The 17,469-nt window shown below is 38.1% G+C and overlaps 1 protein-coding gene across 3 annotated transcripts in view; it reads left to right on the forward strand.

Annotated features, from left to right (window-relative positions):
* The window catches only part of SMG1 (SMG1 nonsense mediated mRNA decay associated PI3K related kinase), a 107,570-nt gene extending 91,849 nt beyond the window's left edge, over window positions 1-15,721 (forward strand). For 2 of the 3 annotated variants that reach the window (XM_059415238.1, XM_059415236.1), the window contains 9 exons: window positions 404-541; window positions 3,410-3,562; window positions 4,644-4,823; window positions 6,312-6,539; window positions 7,191-7,402; window positions 7,565-7,671; window positions 8,447-8,626; window positions 8,710-8,816; window positions 11,251-15,721. In XM_059415238.1, the coding sequence (XP_059271221.1) occupies window positions 404-541; window positions 3,410-3,562; window positions 4,644-4,823; window positions 6,312-6,539; window positions 7,191-7,402; window positions 7,565-7,671; window positions 8,447-8,626; window positions 8,710-8,816; window positions 11,251-11,328 (1,383 nt within the window). In that variant the 3' untranslated portion in view covers window positions 11,329-15,721. The remainder of the gene's footprint in view (window positions 1-403; window positions 542-3,409; window positions 3,563-4,643; window positions 4,824-6,311; window positions 6,540-7,190; window positions 7,403-7,564; window positions 7,672-8,446; window positions 8,627-8,709; window positions 8,817-11,250) is intronic. The other variant, XM_059415237.1, reaches the window with a different exon arrangement.
* The last annotated feature ends 1,748 nt before the right edge of the window (window positions 15,722-17,469 follow it).

Consider the following 17,469-nt stretch of genomic DNA (forward strand, 5'->3'; position numbering starts at 1 on the left):
ACCACCCACTATCCCCTCATGCCTTTTCCAGCCTCTTAACTAGAGATATTTCTTGGGGGAGGGGATTGTATACTAGACTTTTATATAGACTTGGAGACATAGATTTGGAAACATTTTCAGAATTACTACTTAGATGTTGCTTTTCACTGATTCAAGACATTTATCAGCCATTCTCTACATTAGGAAATTTTTCACCTGGTTGTGATTCTTTTGAAATGTTTCTCCAATTACAGTTCTTTGCCTACCTCCCTTTGTAGCAGCTGGGCTTTTTTTTCTTTTCCCTCAGTCCTAATTTGCACCTCCCCTCCCTTTATCTAAGGTGTTTTTTTTGTTTGTTTTTTGTTTTTTGTTTTTTGTTTTTACACCCCTGCTGATTCTACTACATTGACTTTTCTTTGAACAGTGGCAGCATGAAGACCTCCTTATCAATAGACCACAAGCCATGTCAGTCACACCTCCCCCTCGGTCTGCCATCCTAACCAGCATGAAAAAGAAACTTCATACTCTGAGCCAAATTGAAACTTCAATTGCAACAGTTCAGGTGTGTTTTGCCAGACCTTACTTGCAGCAGATTCACTTTCAGAAATAACCTATGCTGTGGTGTGGTGTTCACTGTCTATGTGTCTGTCCTTGGATGCTAAGCCACAGGGGCATTTTCTTTTTAACCTTTATTTGTAATTTGTATCTTTTTTTCTTACTCTCCAAAGTAACCAAATCTTATGGTAGCAGTGTATTAGAGACATACTAAATATTTAGTATGGAATAGAGACATACTAAATATTTCAGGTTTTTAATGGATTTGATGATCGTTCTGCCTTTATATGTTCTGGGAACCTTGGTAATTAGAAAAACTTGAATATTTAATTTGTTTTCTGAAGGCATATAGCAGTTATATCTGGCTTACTATTCATATCTTAAAAGCTTAGGCTTTTTTTTTTTTTTTTTTTTTTGGATGAGTGTGTGCAAGTGTGTCCCCATGAGTAGGAGAGAATCTTACGCAGGCTTTACTCTCAGCATGGACCCTGACGCAGGCTCTATCTCACAACTTTGAGATGATGACCTGAGCTGAAATCAAGTATTGGACGCCAAACTGACTGAGCCACCAAGGCACCCAGCTTAGGCATTTCTTATATGTAGTTAATGATATTTTATGATGTCAAAGGCAATAGAATGTTTTCCTGACTGTTATTATTGAGTTACCATTTCTGCCTAATATTTAATCTCACCTCCCTCTTTAAAATAAGAAACAGGTCTTGATAATGGTCTTGATAATATATATCTATATCTATATTGTGTCTCCTTATATTTTATGTACTCAATAGTAACTGACATTTTTCTGTTCCTTTTACAAATTAATTTTTATAAAATTGTTTCTGTAGGTTTTTTTATCTTTTTTTTTTTTAAAGGATTTTATTTATCTGGCAGAGAGAGCGCATAGCAGGGGCAGCAGCAGGCTCATCAAGTAGAGTTGTTTGTTTTTTTCTTTTAAGCTCATAAAACTAAAAAATCGAGTCTTGATGTGGGGCTCCATCTCAGGACCCTGGGATCATGACATGAGCTGAAGGCAAATGTTTAACAACTGAGCCACCCAGGAACCCCAATTTTTTTTAACATTTTTAATGAAGCTTTTCTGGAGCTTGCTTCTTTGAAGATTGTATAATACCTTTTTCCTATGTATATTAGACCTAGTTTTCAATTTTGGTGAATGAATACCTGTCCTTTCTGATTTTAGAGGTATGTTTCTGTGAGAGGAGGAGGGAGAGAAGCAGCACAGGAAAGAGAGGATGTGAATTCTCCCACCTGAAGTGTTGAATAAATAATGAAATAACTTTGTCATATAAAACCTTCCTTATCATGGTAATATGGATAGATTTTTACTGTTACTTAACAAACTTTTGAATTTGAGAGAATATGATTTTTGTCTTTCATAATTAAAAACATAAATGAATTTTTACAGTAAGTTTTTTATTTTCTTTAAAAGAATTATTTGTTTATTTATTAAAGATTTTTATTTGTTTGACAGACAGCTAGAAGGGAAACACAAGGGGTGGGGGAGAGGACGAAGTGAGCTGGACGTGGGGCTCGATCCCGGGGCCTTGGGATCATGACCTGAGCCAAAGGCAGATGCTTAACGACTGAGCCACCCAGGCGCCCCAAGTTTTTTATTTAATCCAGCATAGTATTTAATATAGCATATATTAATATTTAATACAGCATAGTGATTCAGTAGTGCTGGGTATGCCTCGGTGCACTTTGCAGTAAGTGTGCTCGTTAATCCCCGTGTCTCTTTCACCCTTCCCCTACCCACCTCCCCTCTGGTAACCAGCAGTTCATAGTTAAGAGTCTGTTTCTTGGTTTGTCTCTCTCTCTCTCTTTTTTCCCCTTGGATCATTTGTTTTGTTTCTCAAATTCCATATATGAGTGAAATCAATTTGTCTTTCTCTGAGTGACTTATTTCACTTAGAATTATACTCTCTAGCTCCATCCATGTTGTTGCAAATGGTAAATGGGTTTTCTTATAGATAGCACATAAGGGCATTAAGGAATTTGTAGCAAGTGTTTCTTTTTTCTTTTTTTTTTTTCTTTTTTTAGATTTTATTTATTTATTTGACAGGGAGAGGCACAGTGAGAGAGGGAACACAAGCAGGGGGAGTGGGAGAGAGAGAAGCAAGCTTCCTGCTGAGCAAGAACCCGATGTGGGGCTCATGACCTGAGCCAAAGGCAGTTGCCTAACGACTGAGCCACCCAGGCGCCCCCTAAAGACTGCTTTATTTAAAAAAAATCTTGGGGCACTCAGATGGCTCATTTGGTTGAGCGTCCAGCTCTTGGCTTGGGCTCAGGTTATGATCTCATGGGTCATGGGGTTGGGCCCTATATCCGGGGTCTGTGCTCAGTCGGGAGTCTGCTTGAAAGATTCTTGCCTCAGCCCCTCCCTCCACTCTCTCACTCTTTCTCAGAAGTAAATACGTGGATCCTTAAAAAAATTTTAAATCTTGAAAGCCAGTTCATACCTCCCCAGACATATTGAGCCTTAAATATTCTAAATGAAATAAAGGTTAATTCCAGTAGATGTATGTTAAAAATGATTTCTGAATTATGATGTTCCGGGATGCCTGGATCGCTCAGTCCTTAAGCATCTGCCTTCGGCTCAGGTCACGATTCTGGGATCCTGGGATGGAGCCCCTCATTGGGCTCTCTGCTCAGTTGGAAGGCCTGCTTCTCTCTTTCCTACTCCTCCTGCTTGTGCCCATCCCCCCGCCCCCCGTCAAATAAATAAATAAAGTCTTAAAAAAAATAAATTATGTATATCCCATCCTGCTTCTTTTGAATTTCTCTTGTATTTGTATAAAATGCTCACCAGGAATTGGAGAGTGTCAAATATTCACTGAGATTCTGCTGGCTTTTATAGGAGAAACTAGCAGCCCTTGAAGCAAGTATTGAACAGCGACTCAAGTGGGCAGGTGGTGCCAACCCTGCACTGGCACCTGTACTGCAGGATTTTGAAGCAACAATAGCTGAAAGAAGAAATCTTGTCCTTAAAGAGAGCCAAAGAGCAAGCCAGGTATTGCAGCCCATGAGCACCATCCTTGTTACGAGAGTTACAGGATTCTGTAACCATTTGGAGGTTACATGTGGAATAACTAGGAGTTATTCGAGAGTCTACCATCTAGTTCACAATACTGGGAAGAGGGACTGATAGGCCTTGGTGGGAAGGGCATCCCTTCAGCTGAGCTCACAGCCAATTATTTCCCTAGACCTTTACTTCCTCCTAGCAAAATACAAAGTGGATTTAGCCTCTTTTGGAAAATAGGGAGTTTAATTCCATATCTGCCTGCGGTTCTCTTTATGCAACTGTGGTGATTCTGTGGCAATAAAATGCGTTTATGACCTTGTTTTCTGCCAGAGATTGTGGATTAACATCTTTATGATTGGGGGAAGGGGACAGAAGTTTAAAAAAATTTTTTTAAGGTAATTTTCAGTGAGGTATAAAATTAGACTAATACAGTGATTCCCATATCTTCATAGCCAATTAAAATCTAGTGATTATCAACTTAAGTCCCACTTGATTTCCTCTATACTTCCTATCCCTCCTGTCCGTCCCATTTTTAATGAAACCCCAAATATTTTTTATCTATAAATATTTCAGTGTGTATGAAAGTGAGAACTATTTACATAATCACAGTAGTATTGTCATACCCTGAAAGATGTGCATTACATTGTCAAATGTCCAGTTAGTATTTTCTGATCTTTATTGTAAAATTAGGCAAGAGTAGAAGCAGAAGGGCAACATTCCAAATTGAAATTTGTACATAGCACAAATAAACTGCAGCTGAATATGGTAACGGTTTTATTATTAAGTAAATTTTCTGTGTGAAAGCAAACATGTAGAAGATACTTTTACATAATTGTACTTAAGTGCTTTTAACCATCTCACACCTAATGACATCAACCAAAACAAGGTGCATTTATTCATAGGCTTTTTCAGGATTATACCTATTTCCCAAAAGAGTCATTCATACATATTTTAGGATCAGTTGTGGTCTTGAATTCTGGAAATGAATAGGTAGTGTTTTTTCATGTCAAATTAAAATTGCTTTTCCTCCCTTATTTTGATGGTCCTATTCCTCTTTGCTTTTTCATAGGTCACTTTCCTCTGCAGCAATATCATTCATTTTGAAAGTTTACGAACTAGAACTGCAGAAGCCTTAAACCTGGATGCGGCATTATTTGAACTAATCAAACGATGTCAGCAAATGTGTTCATTTGCATCACAGTTTAACAGTTCAGTCTCTGAGTTAGAGCTTCGTCTGTTACAGAGAGTGGTGAGTCTTGAATCTTGGTGTTGCAGTAAAGAGACTTGTTGATGAAAATCATAAGGTCAGGGCTATGCCCTAAAAGTAAATATATTCACTCAGTTTACACTTGTGCAGTGTGTGTGCTGTATATTAAATATTGTTATTATAAGGGATCTATTTTATTTTTTTAAAAGATTTTATTATTTATTTGAGAGACAGAGATAGTGACAGAGAGCACAACCAGGGAAGAGAGGGAGAAGCAGGCTCCCTATCAAACAGGGAGCCTGACATGGGGCTCGATCCCAGGACTCTGGGATCATGACCTAAGCCAAAGGCAGACGCTTAATCAACTGAGGCACCCAGGCGCCCCTGTTATAAGGGATCTAATGATTAACTCTAGGGGCACCTGGGGTGGCTTGTTGGGTGGAGCATGTGACTCTTGATCTTTGGGTTGTGAGTTTGAGCCCCACACTGGATGTAGAGATTACTTAAAAATAAAATGTTTTTAAAAAATGATGATTAAATCTTGCTCTTAGTCTCCAAGGAACCCAGTAATAAATAATACAATGAATTAAAAAGTTAAAAGAATTCTCAGAGCTACAGTTGGAAATACTGTGGAGGTTCAGAGGGTAGGAGAAATTTCAATGTATAGGAAATGACTTACATGCACTGAAATAGGATAGCAGACAGAGTGCTAGTTGAAGTTGAATGCTGGACAGAGGAGTTGAGTCCAGAAATAGCACGTTGATAAATTTGGTGTTTATATTTTATGGGAAGGTTTTAGGCTGTGTATTAATTAGGAAGCTCTGGTGTTTTTGTTTTTGTGGTTTTTTTAAGATTTTACCTATTTATTTGACAGAATGAGAGCAGGAGAACAGAAGCAGGGGGAGTGGGAGAGGGTGAAGCAGGCTTCCTGGTGAGAGGAGCCCGAAGTGGGGCTCGATCCCGGGACCCTGGGTTCATAACCCGAGCTGAAGGCAGACGCTTAACAGCTAAGCCACCCAGGCCCTCCTCTGGTGTCTTTTTTTAAAAGATTTTATTTATTTAACAGAGAGATCACAAGGAGGAAGAGATGCAGGCAGAAGTGGGGGGTGGGAAGCAGGCTCTATGTTGAGAGAGAGCCTGATCTTAGACCTGAGATCATGAGCTGAGCCAAAGGCAGAGGCTTTAACCCACTGAGCCACCCAGGCGCCCTCCTCTGGTATCTTTTTAAAGAGTGATTTACGCTGGGTTTAGAGTCCTAGATACAGGTCATCTTTGTTATTCTAAGTATATTTTTTATGTCTTAAGTTTTAAGCATTTATTTCCTGTATGATAATGCAGAAAAGTTAAAAATCTTAATCTGTATCTCATAGATTATTAAATTAAGTAGTGTTACTTACATAATTAGTTCATGATTTAGCAAATGAGGCTCTTTGTGTCAGTTTGAGTTACTAATACCTTTTGATGGTGATGATAAAGAATCTTACATTATTCCATCTGATACTTCAATCAAACAATGCTTGTTCTGTCTAGGACACCAGTCTTGAACATCCTATTGGCAGCTCTGAATGGCTTTTGTCAGCACACAAACAATTGACCCAGGATATGTCCACTCAGAGGGCAATTCAGACAGAAAAGGAGCAGCAGATAGAAACAGTCTGTGAAACAATTCAGAATCTGGTTGATAATATAAAGACTGTGCTCACTGGTCATAACCGGCAACTTGGAGATGTCAAACATCTCCTAAAAGCAATGGCTAAGGTAAGACTAATTCCACTGACACACAGTTAACTCCCTCCTTTCATAAAATTATAGTACATAAAAATATGTATAGTTGTATTTGGGATAATAATGGTACAAACAAAAACAACATCTCTCAGATCACATCTTCCAGTTTGTAATTGAGTTAATTTGTGTTTCTTTTTAAGTCAGGTTGTAGTATTGTGATTTTTGTACCCAGAGAAACTGTGGGCTAAAGAGATTGATTCATCCAAAGTCCTATAACTTAACAATAGAGCTGAAACTTGAATGTAGTAGCCTCAGAGTGTTCCAATCTTCCCCCACATCTTTTCCTCCTCCTAACGCTTATTCCTAAGCTCATATGAGTTTGCCTCCAAAATGAATGAGATATTCTCTCTCCCCTCCAGTGTCCTACGTAATCTGCATAGTAAGGAGACTGAACCCCCAGAAAAGGCTAAATAATAGCAAATCATTTAACTCAGGGGGTTGTTTTTACTTGGAGTTTTTAATTTGTACTGGAAATAAGATTCCTATAGAAAAAGTTAAAATGTAATTTACAGATTAAGCACATATTTGAACAACATTTATTACCTGTTATTCAAAATTTTACTCTCAACGAGTTATAGTTGAAACGAATACCATTTCTCTTACTCACTGCAATATTGATTCTAGGATGAAGAAGCTGCTCTGGCAGATGGTGAAGATGTTCCCTATGAGAATAGTGTTAGGCAATTCTTAGGTGAATATAAATCATGGCAAGACAACATTCAGACGGTGCTCTTTACATTAGTCCAGGCTATGGGTCAGGTTCGAAGTCAAGAACACGTTGAAATGCTCCAGGAAATAACTCCCACCTTGAAAGAACTGAAAACACAAAGTCAGAGGTAAGAATGCCTTCTAACCTAAATTTGAAATGTAGTCAAAACATAAAACATGGTACAGTAAGTTTTGTTTGATTCATCTAATTTTTTTCAGTTTTGTTCATATTTATAAGCAGTTACCTGGTGAAACATTTCACAAATAAGCTATTTTATTTTGTATTTCAGTATCTATAATAATTTAGTGGGTTTTGCATCACCCTTAGTCACCGATGCAACAAATGAGTGTTCGAGTCCAACGTCATCTGCTACTTATCAGCCATCCTTTGCTGCAGGTATGAGTTTTATACTTCAAAAAAAAAAATCACGAATCTTGATCTGTTAATAATCTACACATTGATGCTAAGATGTTTAATTATACTTTAAGTGTCTAATATGTTTGTAGTCAGCACCTTTTTAAAGAGTTTTCTTAAACTCTGTCACAACTCAAATGGAACACATTTTGGTTTAATTTTAAAAGTTCTTGGGTGAGAAAGTAGAAATATCTAGTGTTAAAATCCTCTTTAAATAATTTATGAATATAAAATAAATGCTTGTTGGGTAAAATTTTTAAAAAATGGGAAAATTTGTGGCTTCATTCCAGTTGGAGGTAAAACCATTACATATTTCTTGGGCTTGTGTGTATGTTTGCACACACACATGCACAAATTGGGATCATTCAGTGAATGCAATTCTTCTTGCCTTTTCCCACTTAATATTGGGAGTGTCCTTGTCATCAAACAGTCTTAAAAAAATGACTTAATGCCCCAGTTTAGTATGTCATTCTCTGTCTCTACCATATTAATCCCACATTCTTGGACAATTAATATATTTATAGTTTTTTGATGTCATAACAAGCAGTGAGCTTGTTTTTGAATGTCTAATTCTTTAGGTTGTGTTTTTAGGACAGTGTCTATTTCAAGGAATAAGGACTTGAAGGTTGTAAAATCATACTTATTTTCATGGCTCTACATTTGTAGTTGATATTTGAGAGAGCACTGCCCTGCCCTCTCCTCTTTGTCTCCATCTTCTGTTTACGTGTGAATTGAGCTACCCACTCTTTCTCTGTAGCAGTCCGGAGCAACACTGGCCAGAAGACTCAGCCCGATGTCATGTCACAGAATGCTAGAAAGCTGATTCAGAAAAATCTTGCCACATCAGCAGATACTCCACCAAGCGCCATCCCAGGAACTGGCAAGAGTGTTGCTTGTAGTCCTAAAAAGGCTGTCAGAGACCCTAAAACAGGGAAAGGTAATAAGTTAGAATAAGGATGCATGAAATATTTATACAGAGTGGTGGTTTGACTTACATATAAACTTTCCTTTGCTTTGTAGCTGTACAAGAGAGAAACTCCTATGCAGTGAGCGTGTGGAAGAGGGTGAAAGCCAAGCTAGAGGGCCGCGATGTTGATCCTAATAGAAGGATGTCAGTTGCTGAACAGGTGACCATTTTTTAAACTTGCTCTATCCATTTTAATGCTGCTGAACAGTACAGGCTTAAAGATACTCTCACCAGTATCCTTGGTGTTCATCAAGAAATAAGGCACTGACGTTTATTTTCAGAATTCAGAAGATTTTGAGTAATGGTGGCTCTGGAGTTGTCACATAGTCACTGTTTTATTCTGACTCTGTCCTTTTAGCGCATTTCCTTTCTCCCCATCCCTCTTCTAACAGAAATTTAAGGTGTGACTTCACCCACTCTCTCTACTCCACCAGAGAGCAGTTAATCTGCATTTTAAAGAGGTCTATCTGAAGGCTTCCAGCTAAACCAGGGTGAGGTTTTGGGTGCAGGAATAGTATCTATAAAGCGTTTGGGGGTGTCAGTTTGTCTGAAGTCATTACTCTGAAATTTTCTCATTAGTGTCATTAAAATTGTACATATAAATTTGGGAATGAAAATCCACCCCGTGCCCTGGCTGTTTATTTTGAAATTTTTAAACCCACAGAAATGTCGGAATGCTCATGTACTCTTTACCTAGATTTAGTAAACCAGTTGTTTTCCTACTTTTGCTTCATCTTTCTGTGTATTGTGTATGCATACACCGTTTTTTAGAGCCATTTGAGATTTGCAGACACAATACTTAATGCTTAAATACTTCAATATATGTCTCCTAAACAAAACATCATTATCAGCTCAGGAAACTCACCATTGATGTTAACATTCACTGTTACCTCACATGCAGTCCATATTCAGATTTCTCCAGTTACCCCAAACTGGCCTATATTGCTTAGCCCTTCTCTTTTTAACCCACTGCCGCCCTCCTCCACAACAAGATCTAGTCAAGGCTCATCTTGCATTTCATATATGCTTGTTCTACTTTTACTTGTCTTTAATGTCTGAACAGTTCCTGAGCATTTTCTCTTTTTTTCCTTTTATGACATGGACCTTTTTGATGTTTTCAGACCAGTGTAGAATGTGGCTGACTGTGTATTTGATATTTTACTCATAATTAGATTCAGAATCAACATCTTTGGCAGGGATACTATGTCAGTGATGTGTCTTTGTGTGTGCCATCTTTTGTGTTATTAAGTTAGGTCCTTTGGTCAAGGGTAGTATTCCCCTGAATTCTCCTTTACTGATGTACCTTTTCTTCTATGGGGTAAAAATTTGAGACTATCTTATTTTCTAATGTTTTGACACCTACAATTCAGTTTTAACATCAGTAAGAAAATATCCTTTTTATATTTTAAATGGTTGTTACATTGCTCTGTATGACCTAAAATTAAACTCTTCCTGGTCAAAAAAATTAATTTCCTTAGAAATTGTTAGGTTTAGGGGGAAAAAAACCACACAGGTAATAATGACTCAGGGGTATCTTTGTTTTCAGTTAGGTTAATGACTTGTGTACTTTCAGGATGGTCCATCTATTTTTTTTTTTAAGACTGCATTCGTTTATTTGGCAGAGAGAGATCACAAGTAGGCAGAGAGCCAGGTAGAGAGAGAGGGGCAAGCAGGCTCCCTGCCTAGTAGAGAGCCTGATGAGGGGCTCAATCCCAGGCCCCTGAGACCATGACCTGAGCCGAAGGCAGAGGCCCTAACCCACTGAGCCACCCAGGCACCCTCTGTTTTTTTTGTTTGTTTGTTTTAAAGATTTTATTTATTTGAAAGAGTTTACATGAACTGGGGGAGGGGTACATGGAGAGGGAGAAGCAGACTCCCCGCTGAGCTCTATCCCAGGATGATGGGATCATGACCTGAGCCAAAGGCAGGTTCTTAATCAACTGAGCCATCAGGCAGGCACTCCATGTCTCTAACTGTCTGTCTGTCTGTTTGATGGATGCTTGGCTATGGTGCTTATTATTGTTTCAGTCATTAAATTTTATATGAAGGAGAGCAGGAGTGGGGTAAGTATAAAGATCTTGGTGCACAACTTTGGTATAAGTCATAATTCAGCAGCTGTATATGGAGAATTTAGCATACATTTGGGCCCTCTGGATTCTTTGGATGTAGAGATGATTGTATCTCTTATTATAAAAGAAAATTTAGCGGAGTCAGAATCAAGAGACATTTGTCAAGCACCTAACTGTATTTCAGAATCTGCCGTGCACTTCTTTTTACACTGTTTAAGCATTTACTTAGTGACTTCATGTGTTTAACCCCAAGAGCACCTGTGGGGTCAGTGGGGGCTCTGTCTTCATCTAAGGATTTATAAGGCTCAAAGGGGTTGTAACTTTTCCAAGACACACATCTTGTACATAATTGTGTGGAATTAGGAGGGAAGCTCAGGTTACTTAACATTTCCACCATAACAACTACACATCCTTTGGGTAATTAATCTGGGTGATTAGAAACTTAATCTTAAACAACTCCTAGAACTCATTTATGTTCTTTGAAGTTCTGAATGGTTTAAAATATTCTCCTGCCTGCTTTTACAGGTTGACTATGTCATTAAGGAAGCAACTAATCTAGATAACTTGGCTCAGCTGTATGAAGGTTGGACAGCCTGGGTATGAATGGTGAGACAGTAGATGAGTCTGGTTAAGCGAGGTCAGACATCCACCAGAATCAACTCAGCCTCAGGCATCCAAAGCCACACCACAGTCGGTGGTGATGCAACTGGGGGCTTACTCTGAGGAACCCTAGGAAATCTCGGTGCGCTAGGAAGTGAATCCTGCAGGACAGCTGCACTCAGGGATACGCCCAACACCATGGCCTGCAACCCCAGGGTCAAGGGTGAAAGAAAGAAAGCTCACCGCCTGAACATGGAGATTGTCTTTCTGCCACAGAACAGCTGCAAACGTGTCAGGAGGTCAGCTGCAGAAAGAAATCGGGATGCTGCGGAGCACAGAGTGATTTGGAACTCCATTCCACCTGACCCTGTGTGTACAATCCAGGAAAAAACAAACCCCACTCAGAAACAGAGAAAACTGGGGCCGCGAAGAAATCACAGCCAAGGAAGATTTGATGCATTCAGATTCTCGTGTAACACTTGTTGCTTGGCAACAGTACTGGTTGGGTTGACCAGTAGGTACAAAAAGGCTATGCGATAAGAATTTCAGAAATGGACTGGAAATGGAGAGCTATGTAACAGACACACTACATTGGAAGAACTTACTTCTGAAATGAAGGGAAAAAAAAACTACCCATCATCCTCCTCCCCAATCCCATACCATCTACCCATTCCCCTTTTACCTGATCTAGTAGATTAGCCATCTTTCTAATTTACTTTTATTTCAATCCTTATATTTCATATGCCTCCATCTCGATGTTGTTAACGTAACAACTTATGTTTGGAGTGACAAACAGAAATTTCTCCAGAACAACTGAAAACATGGAAAATTCAAGGATTGTTTAAAGGTGTGATGATCACATACAAAATATAATTCTGGTTATTTAAGTCATTTCTGTGATTCTATCATGTACAGTTTCCAGAATTGTCACTGTGCATTCAAAAGTAATGAATCTAACAGACATTTGATTTAATGTCTCCCCTTTGCTTATAGTGTGCATTTTTGGGAGGTCATTCAAATTTTCCCTCTTCTGCGATTGCTGTAGTTTCTTTCATAGAAAGTAGCTAATCCAATGTAATCTTTTACCTTTTTAAAAACCAGGATAGAGTACTATTAGAGTTTTACATTGTTGATGAGAGATTAACAATAAAGTGATGTTCTGGTGGAGGTAGAGTGAGATGTTTTTTAATTGTTTTCTCATTTAATACTTTTAATTTACACTTTGTAAATTAAAAGTGCTTTGGTTTACCTGGCATTTTAGGACATGTACATGAAACATCAGCAAAAATGAGAACCACCACCATCTTTTCTGGAGTTCAGTTTTTAGTCTGTGAAGTACTTTACTTTTTGCACAATTTTAATAGTTGCTGTGAATTCATGATCAAGGTTTCCTTAAATTTAGTATTGCACTTCAGTACTGTAAGCTGAATTGTTGATCCAAAATAAAAATCCAGACTAGAATAGGATTCATAAAATCACGTATCAACACAGAGTAGAACACAAAATCTTGATTTAGTACCTTTTTCCTGCATTTTAGAGGTTAGGACTGTGATCATTTGTGGTTGCCAATCTTCACAGAAAAACTTGAAGGGTATTAAGGAAAGATTCCACATAGCTCTGGCCTTTTCTGTATTCTGATTGCCACATTAATCTATAATCTTAACATACCCATGAGAGAATGCATCTCAGTGCTTTTCTAATACTTAGGCAAGTATTGCAAGAAAGGTGGTATTTTCAAATACCCAGGTGTTTAATAGCAAGTTAAGGAACCTAGTGCATCAAATTTTATTTTCTTCATTCATTTGAACCTTATTTTCACAATCAAAACAACCTATCTGGAATAATAATGCCATATTGTGTTATGCACGCTGCTTTATTTCCTAGAGGCTGTGTGGGAGCTACTGCACTTAACACTTGATTACCTCTGCTCTCTCAAAAGTAAAGTCTTTTTCAGCAACATTGTCAGAGAAACTTTTATCACAGTGATAAAACAAGTTCACACTAGTTTGTCCCTACAGGTAGTATTCAGAAATTGCTTTTTCTTTGGTAAAGAAGATAAATGAAATAGGTGAATTTTATTGCCTGTGAATTTCAGGCCTCAGAGGTATTTGGCACCTTATCCGAGCAAAAACAAAACAGCTTTATATCAAAAACCTGTGCCTCTGGTAAATTATCCATCACTTTTATTTCAAAATGGTCCCTCAGAGAACAGTGTGGCATGTACATGTTTGGTTGTGGAGCAGATGTAACTGAGGACTTGAAAGCTTGCTCTTTACTGCACTCTGGACAGTAAGACCCCAGTCTGTGCGGTCTGGCTTCCTCTGGGAAGTCATTCTGCTGAGCAGCCTTGGCTTTTTGAACAGTTATAAGCAAACTCCACAGATGTAATCACTGGTGAAATTCAGCCCTGGTAATAGAGCAGATTGAGAAGACAGGGCTATATTTGGGGTATTATCTTGTAAAATATAGTTTGGAGTGCTTTCGTTAGTCATACATTTTTGATGATATAAAACACCTGTGGAAAACCAGGGATCTGCTCTGCTCTTTTCATATCTATCTCTCTCTCTCTCTCTCTCTCTCTAAGATTCAGGGGGTATAGAAGAACCTACAACCTCTTCAATTCAGAGTACCCTTGGAAATTGAAGTTTATCTTAAGTGTTTTGTTGTCTTTGATTTTCTAAAATTGCTTCAATTTTATTTGGTATCTCTACAGAGCTGTGGAGGCTTAGTTGGTTTATGGAGCTGTGTGTATTAGTTTTTCTTTGGTGTGTCTTGCAGGATCTCATTCTTTCTGGTCATGAGTTAACATAATTTGCTAGATGATTATGAACATTCTTTTGTGTCTGGCACTTGTGAGTTTTGAACTTTGTGAGATTTCTGTGTGTGAATTGATAATCAAGCTCTTGATCTACTTCCCTACATTGTTTTTTTAGAGCCCAAACCCCAGGTTCAGGGTGAGGGTTTGTGTCACAAAGAAAAACTTCCATCACTTCTGCCCTTAACACTTGCCACTATTACCTAAGCTTAGTATGTAGTTTTCTTAATATTGTCTATATTTGGTATTATCTGCATTGTTTTTGTTTGTGGTTGTTCTGATGTGTGAAATTTAAGGAAAGAGCCATTAAAAAATGCCGAGCAGGGCAATGCAAGTACAGCCAAATATTAGAGTTGATGTGCAATCTTAGGTCCTTTTAAATCTGGGGTATTATAGGCAGTACTTTAAATTGAAAAGTCTTCCTGGCCTATTATCCTCCACATATTTGTAATTACTCTGGGGGCTTACCTGTTTTGGCAGTACTAAAAATCAAAGGAGCTGGTTCTTCTTTTCTCTTAATTCTTTTCATATTAAAGGAAGCACCTACAATTAGCCTGTTAGTCCTATTCATACACATCAAAAATCAGTGACTGCTTTACTCTTAGCACACATACATTTGTTTTAGACAAAATTAGATGTGAAAACCAGTGACCTTTCATTCTCTATCTTGGGCTTGCGAAATGTAATTTAGAGCTATAAGTCTGCCTCCTAAGGAGGCAAACTTCTAGTAATGTAAGGGTCACTTAAGGTAGATTTTATTTTCAATATATGGATTAGGAACATTCCTTCAGTGGAGGAAACTAGCGTTACAAATTTTTCCAAACATTGCAGAAGGGGAAATCTACTGTATTATGAACCTCTTAAGGATTTGTTGCACTTTTCCTGCTTTTTAGGCCTGGGTAACAGTATCACCATCCCTTTTTTTCAAAAGGGCAGTGGACTCCAAGAAACTTTGAAGGTTCAGGGGTTAGTTGTACAATGGGAACCCCTTGAAGTCCCTTGTTTTCTTTGGGAATTTGGACTTACTAGGGAAAAGCTGTTTGTTGTGCTAATGTAAAACTGTCATACAATTAGTTTGATTTTTTTGAAGATGGGAAACTCAAGGAATTGCATGTTCTGAAATGCAGGCTTGTAGAATGTTTTTCCTTCAAAACAGGCTGATTTTGTTCTTTTCCTGGCAGTCCAAGTTTCGGCTCCTATCTAAAGTTCTTGTGTCAGTTTTTTTTCTGGTTTAAATTTCTCTTATATTTCCACCTGTAATGTCAGTGGCAGTATCATACTTCACTTGTTAATTTACCATTATAAGAGCAAATTTAGTTGAACTGAATCTTCCTTGTCCTAGTAACATTGTATAAATAAAGTGGCATCTCTGTACAAAAGGTTGTAATGCCTCCCGATGGATATAATTTTGTGATTGTATTTAAGATTAAAAGTTGAATAAATCACACCAGCTTCCTGAAAATGTTCATAATGCATCTTTTGGAAAACAAAAATACATGCCTACTTTGTGCATATTTGCATTAACACAGCAAAGATTGTATGAAATACATTTTTCAGAAAATAAAGTCTTAAAAGACGTAGCATTTAAGCTCTGAATTTATTGGTTGAAGTAGTATTGGTTCCAGAAAACTTGCTTTTGGAATATGGGTAGAGTTCTTGGTTTTTTTGTTTTTTTTTTTTTAAGTATTAATACTTCCAAAAATTTTTGTAAAGCTTAATTCTCAACTCTTTTTTCTTTTTTAAGAATTTTTATCTTTACACCCAATATGGGACTTAAACCACAACCCTGAGATCAAGAGTCTAATGCTTGGCCAACTTGAGCCAGCCAGGCACCCCTCAAAGTAATTTTTTTTCTTTTTTGTAAATCTTCGAAGTAGTATAGTATTTTTGAGCAGCAGTGAAAATTTTACTTTTGTGGGTAAGTTCTAGTATTGTGTGTAATTTGTTAAGCTTAACTTTATTAGTATTTAAAAACAAACCACAGGACATTACTGGTGTGTGTATTCCTCTTGGGTGTGAAAGCTCTGAAGTAAAATAGAATTAAAATGGTTTGTCTTAAATATCTGGAAATCAGATTGCACTTCGTTGTTGCTAGATTATAAGAGGATTTGTGTTAACTGTGTTATCATGGGGCACCTTTCAAAAGAGGACATCCTGTTTTTGTAGTTTCAAAAGAAAGCACCAAGGGTAGGTGTTTTTAAAATAATTAAACCAATTGGAAGTTGACAGAAAGACCTTGTACAGGTGCTCCTGGACTGTGAAGTTGCAAATAGATCTGGGAGTACCTTCCTTGAGTAACAAAAATATTGGGAAGTGGGGAGACTGTGCTGCTTGAATTGTTTCCATTTTTTTCACCTACCTCAATTTCACCCTGGTGTTGAGGTCTTAAGTAGTATATAGGGAACTTGGGTGAACCAGAAGCATTTTGTAGCAGAGACTGTTTTCCCACAGTAGAGATGTCATTTTTAAAGTGTAAAAATTCTTTGGCTTCTTTGGAAGGAGATACTCCTTGGGTCTCTACCAAGATTTTTGGACCCAGTGCTTAATATCTTCACTATGTGGCTGCTGACTGGGAACTTTTTTCTTTTGAAGAGGGACAAGAGGGCCTGCTCCTCAAACTTAATAGCTTTAAAATCTCCCCAAATGGGATCTGTGTTTCAACTGGCTGCATTTTACCTACAGAAACTTATCCCCCCCCCCCCCCCAAGTGGCACATCACTGAAGAGACCCCTTCCTTCGCAAAGGCTTTCTTTCCCCCTCTTGAGTGTTTCTACCAAAGACCTCTTAGGGGCAGCTGTGTCCTCTCACATTTCTTCATGCCTTACCCTGAACTGTTAAGAATCCGAGAAGTTATTTAAGGAATCCTTTTAAATGTAAATTTGTGGCATAATGCAGGTGATTATTAAAAAAAAAAAAAAAAAGGCTGAGAGGTCAAAGCCATGGTACGTTTCCCTGAAACATCTCGGACGAGGTCAACATTTGGCATGGTTTTTGTTCGTGTTAAATGAGAATCAAAGCACTTAATGCATTTTGAAATTCTGCAGAGAAAAGACGTGTTAAGTCATTCATCTTAATATTATCTAGTAGTTCTTCTAGTTCTAAATTGCTGACGAATTCCAGTGCTTAAGAGTGGGTTTGCATCTTCCCTTAGCAAGGCCTCCCGTGTTTCTGTCAAAACCAGACCCTTTACGGAGGAGCTCGTCGTTTCAGAAGTAACAGGAACGCCCCGTCCCAGAAAAGATTTCCCTGAAGACCCGCTTAAATAAGCGAACTTTCCCCAAGTTGGAGAACTATGCCCAGATTCTCCCTTCCCCCGCCCCCAATCTAGC

The sequence above is a fragment of the Mustela nigripes genome, chromosome 11 (genome assembly GCF_022355385.1).
Source record: "Mustela nigripes isolate SB6536 chromosome 11, MUSNIG.SB6536, whole genome shotgun sequence".
Taxonomy (NCBI): Eukaryota; Metazoa; Chordata; class Mammalia; order Carnivora; family Mustelidae; genus Mustela; species Mustela nigripes.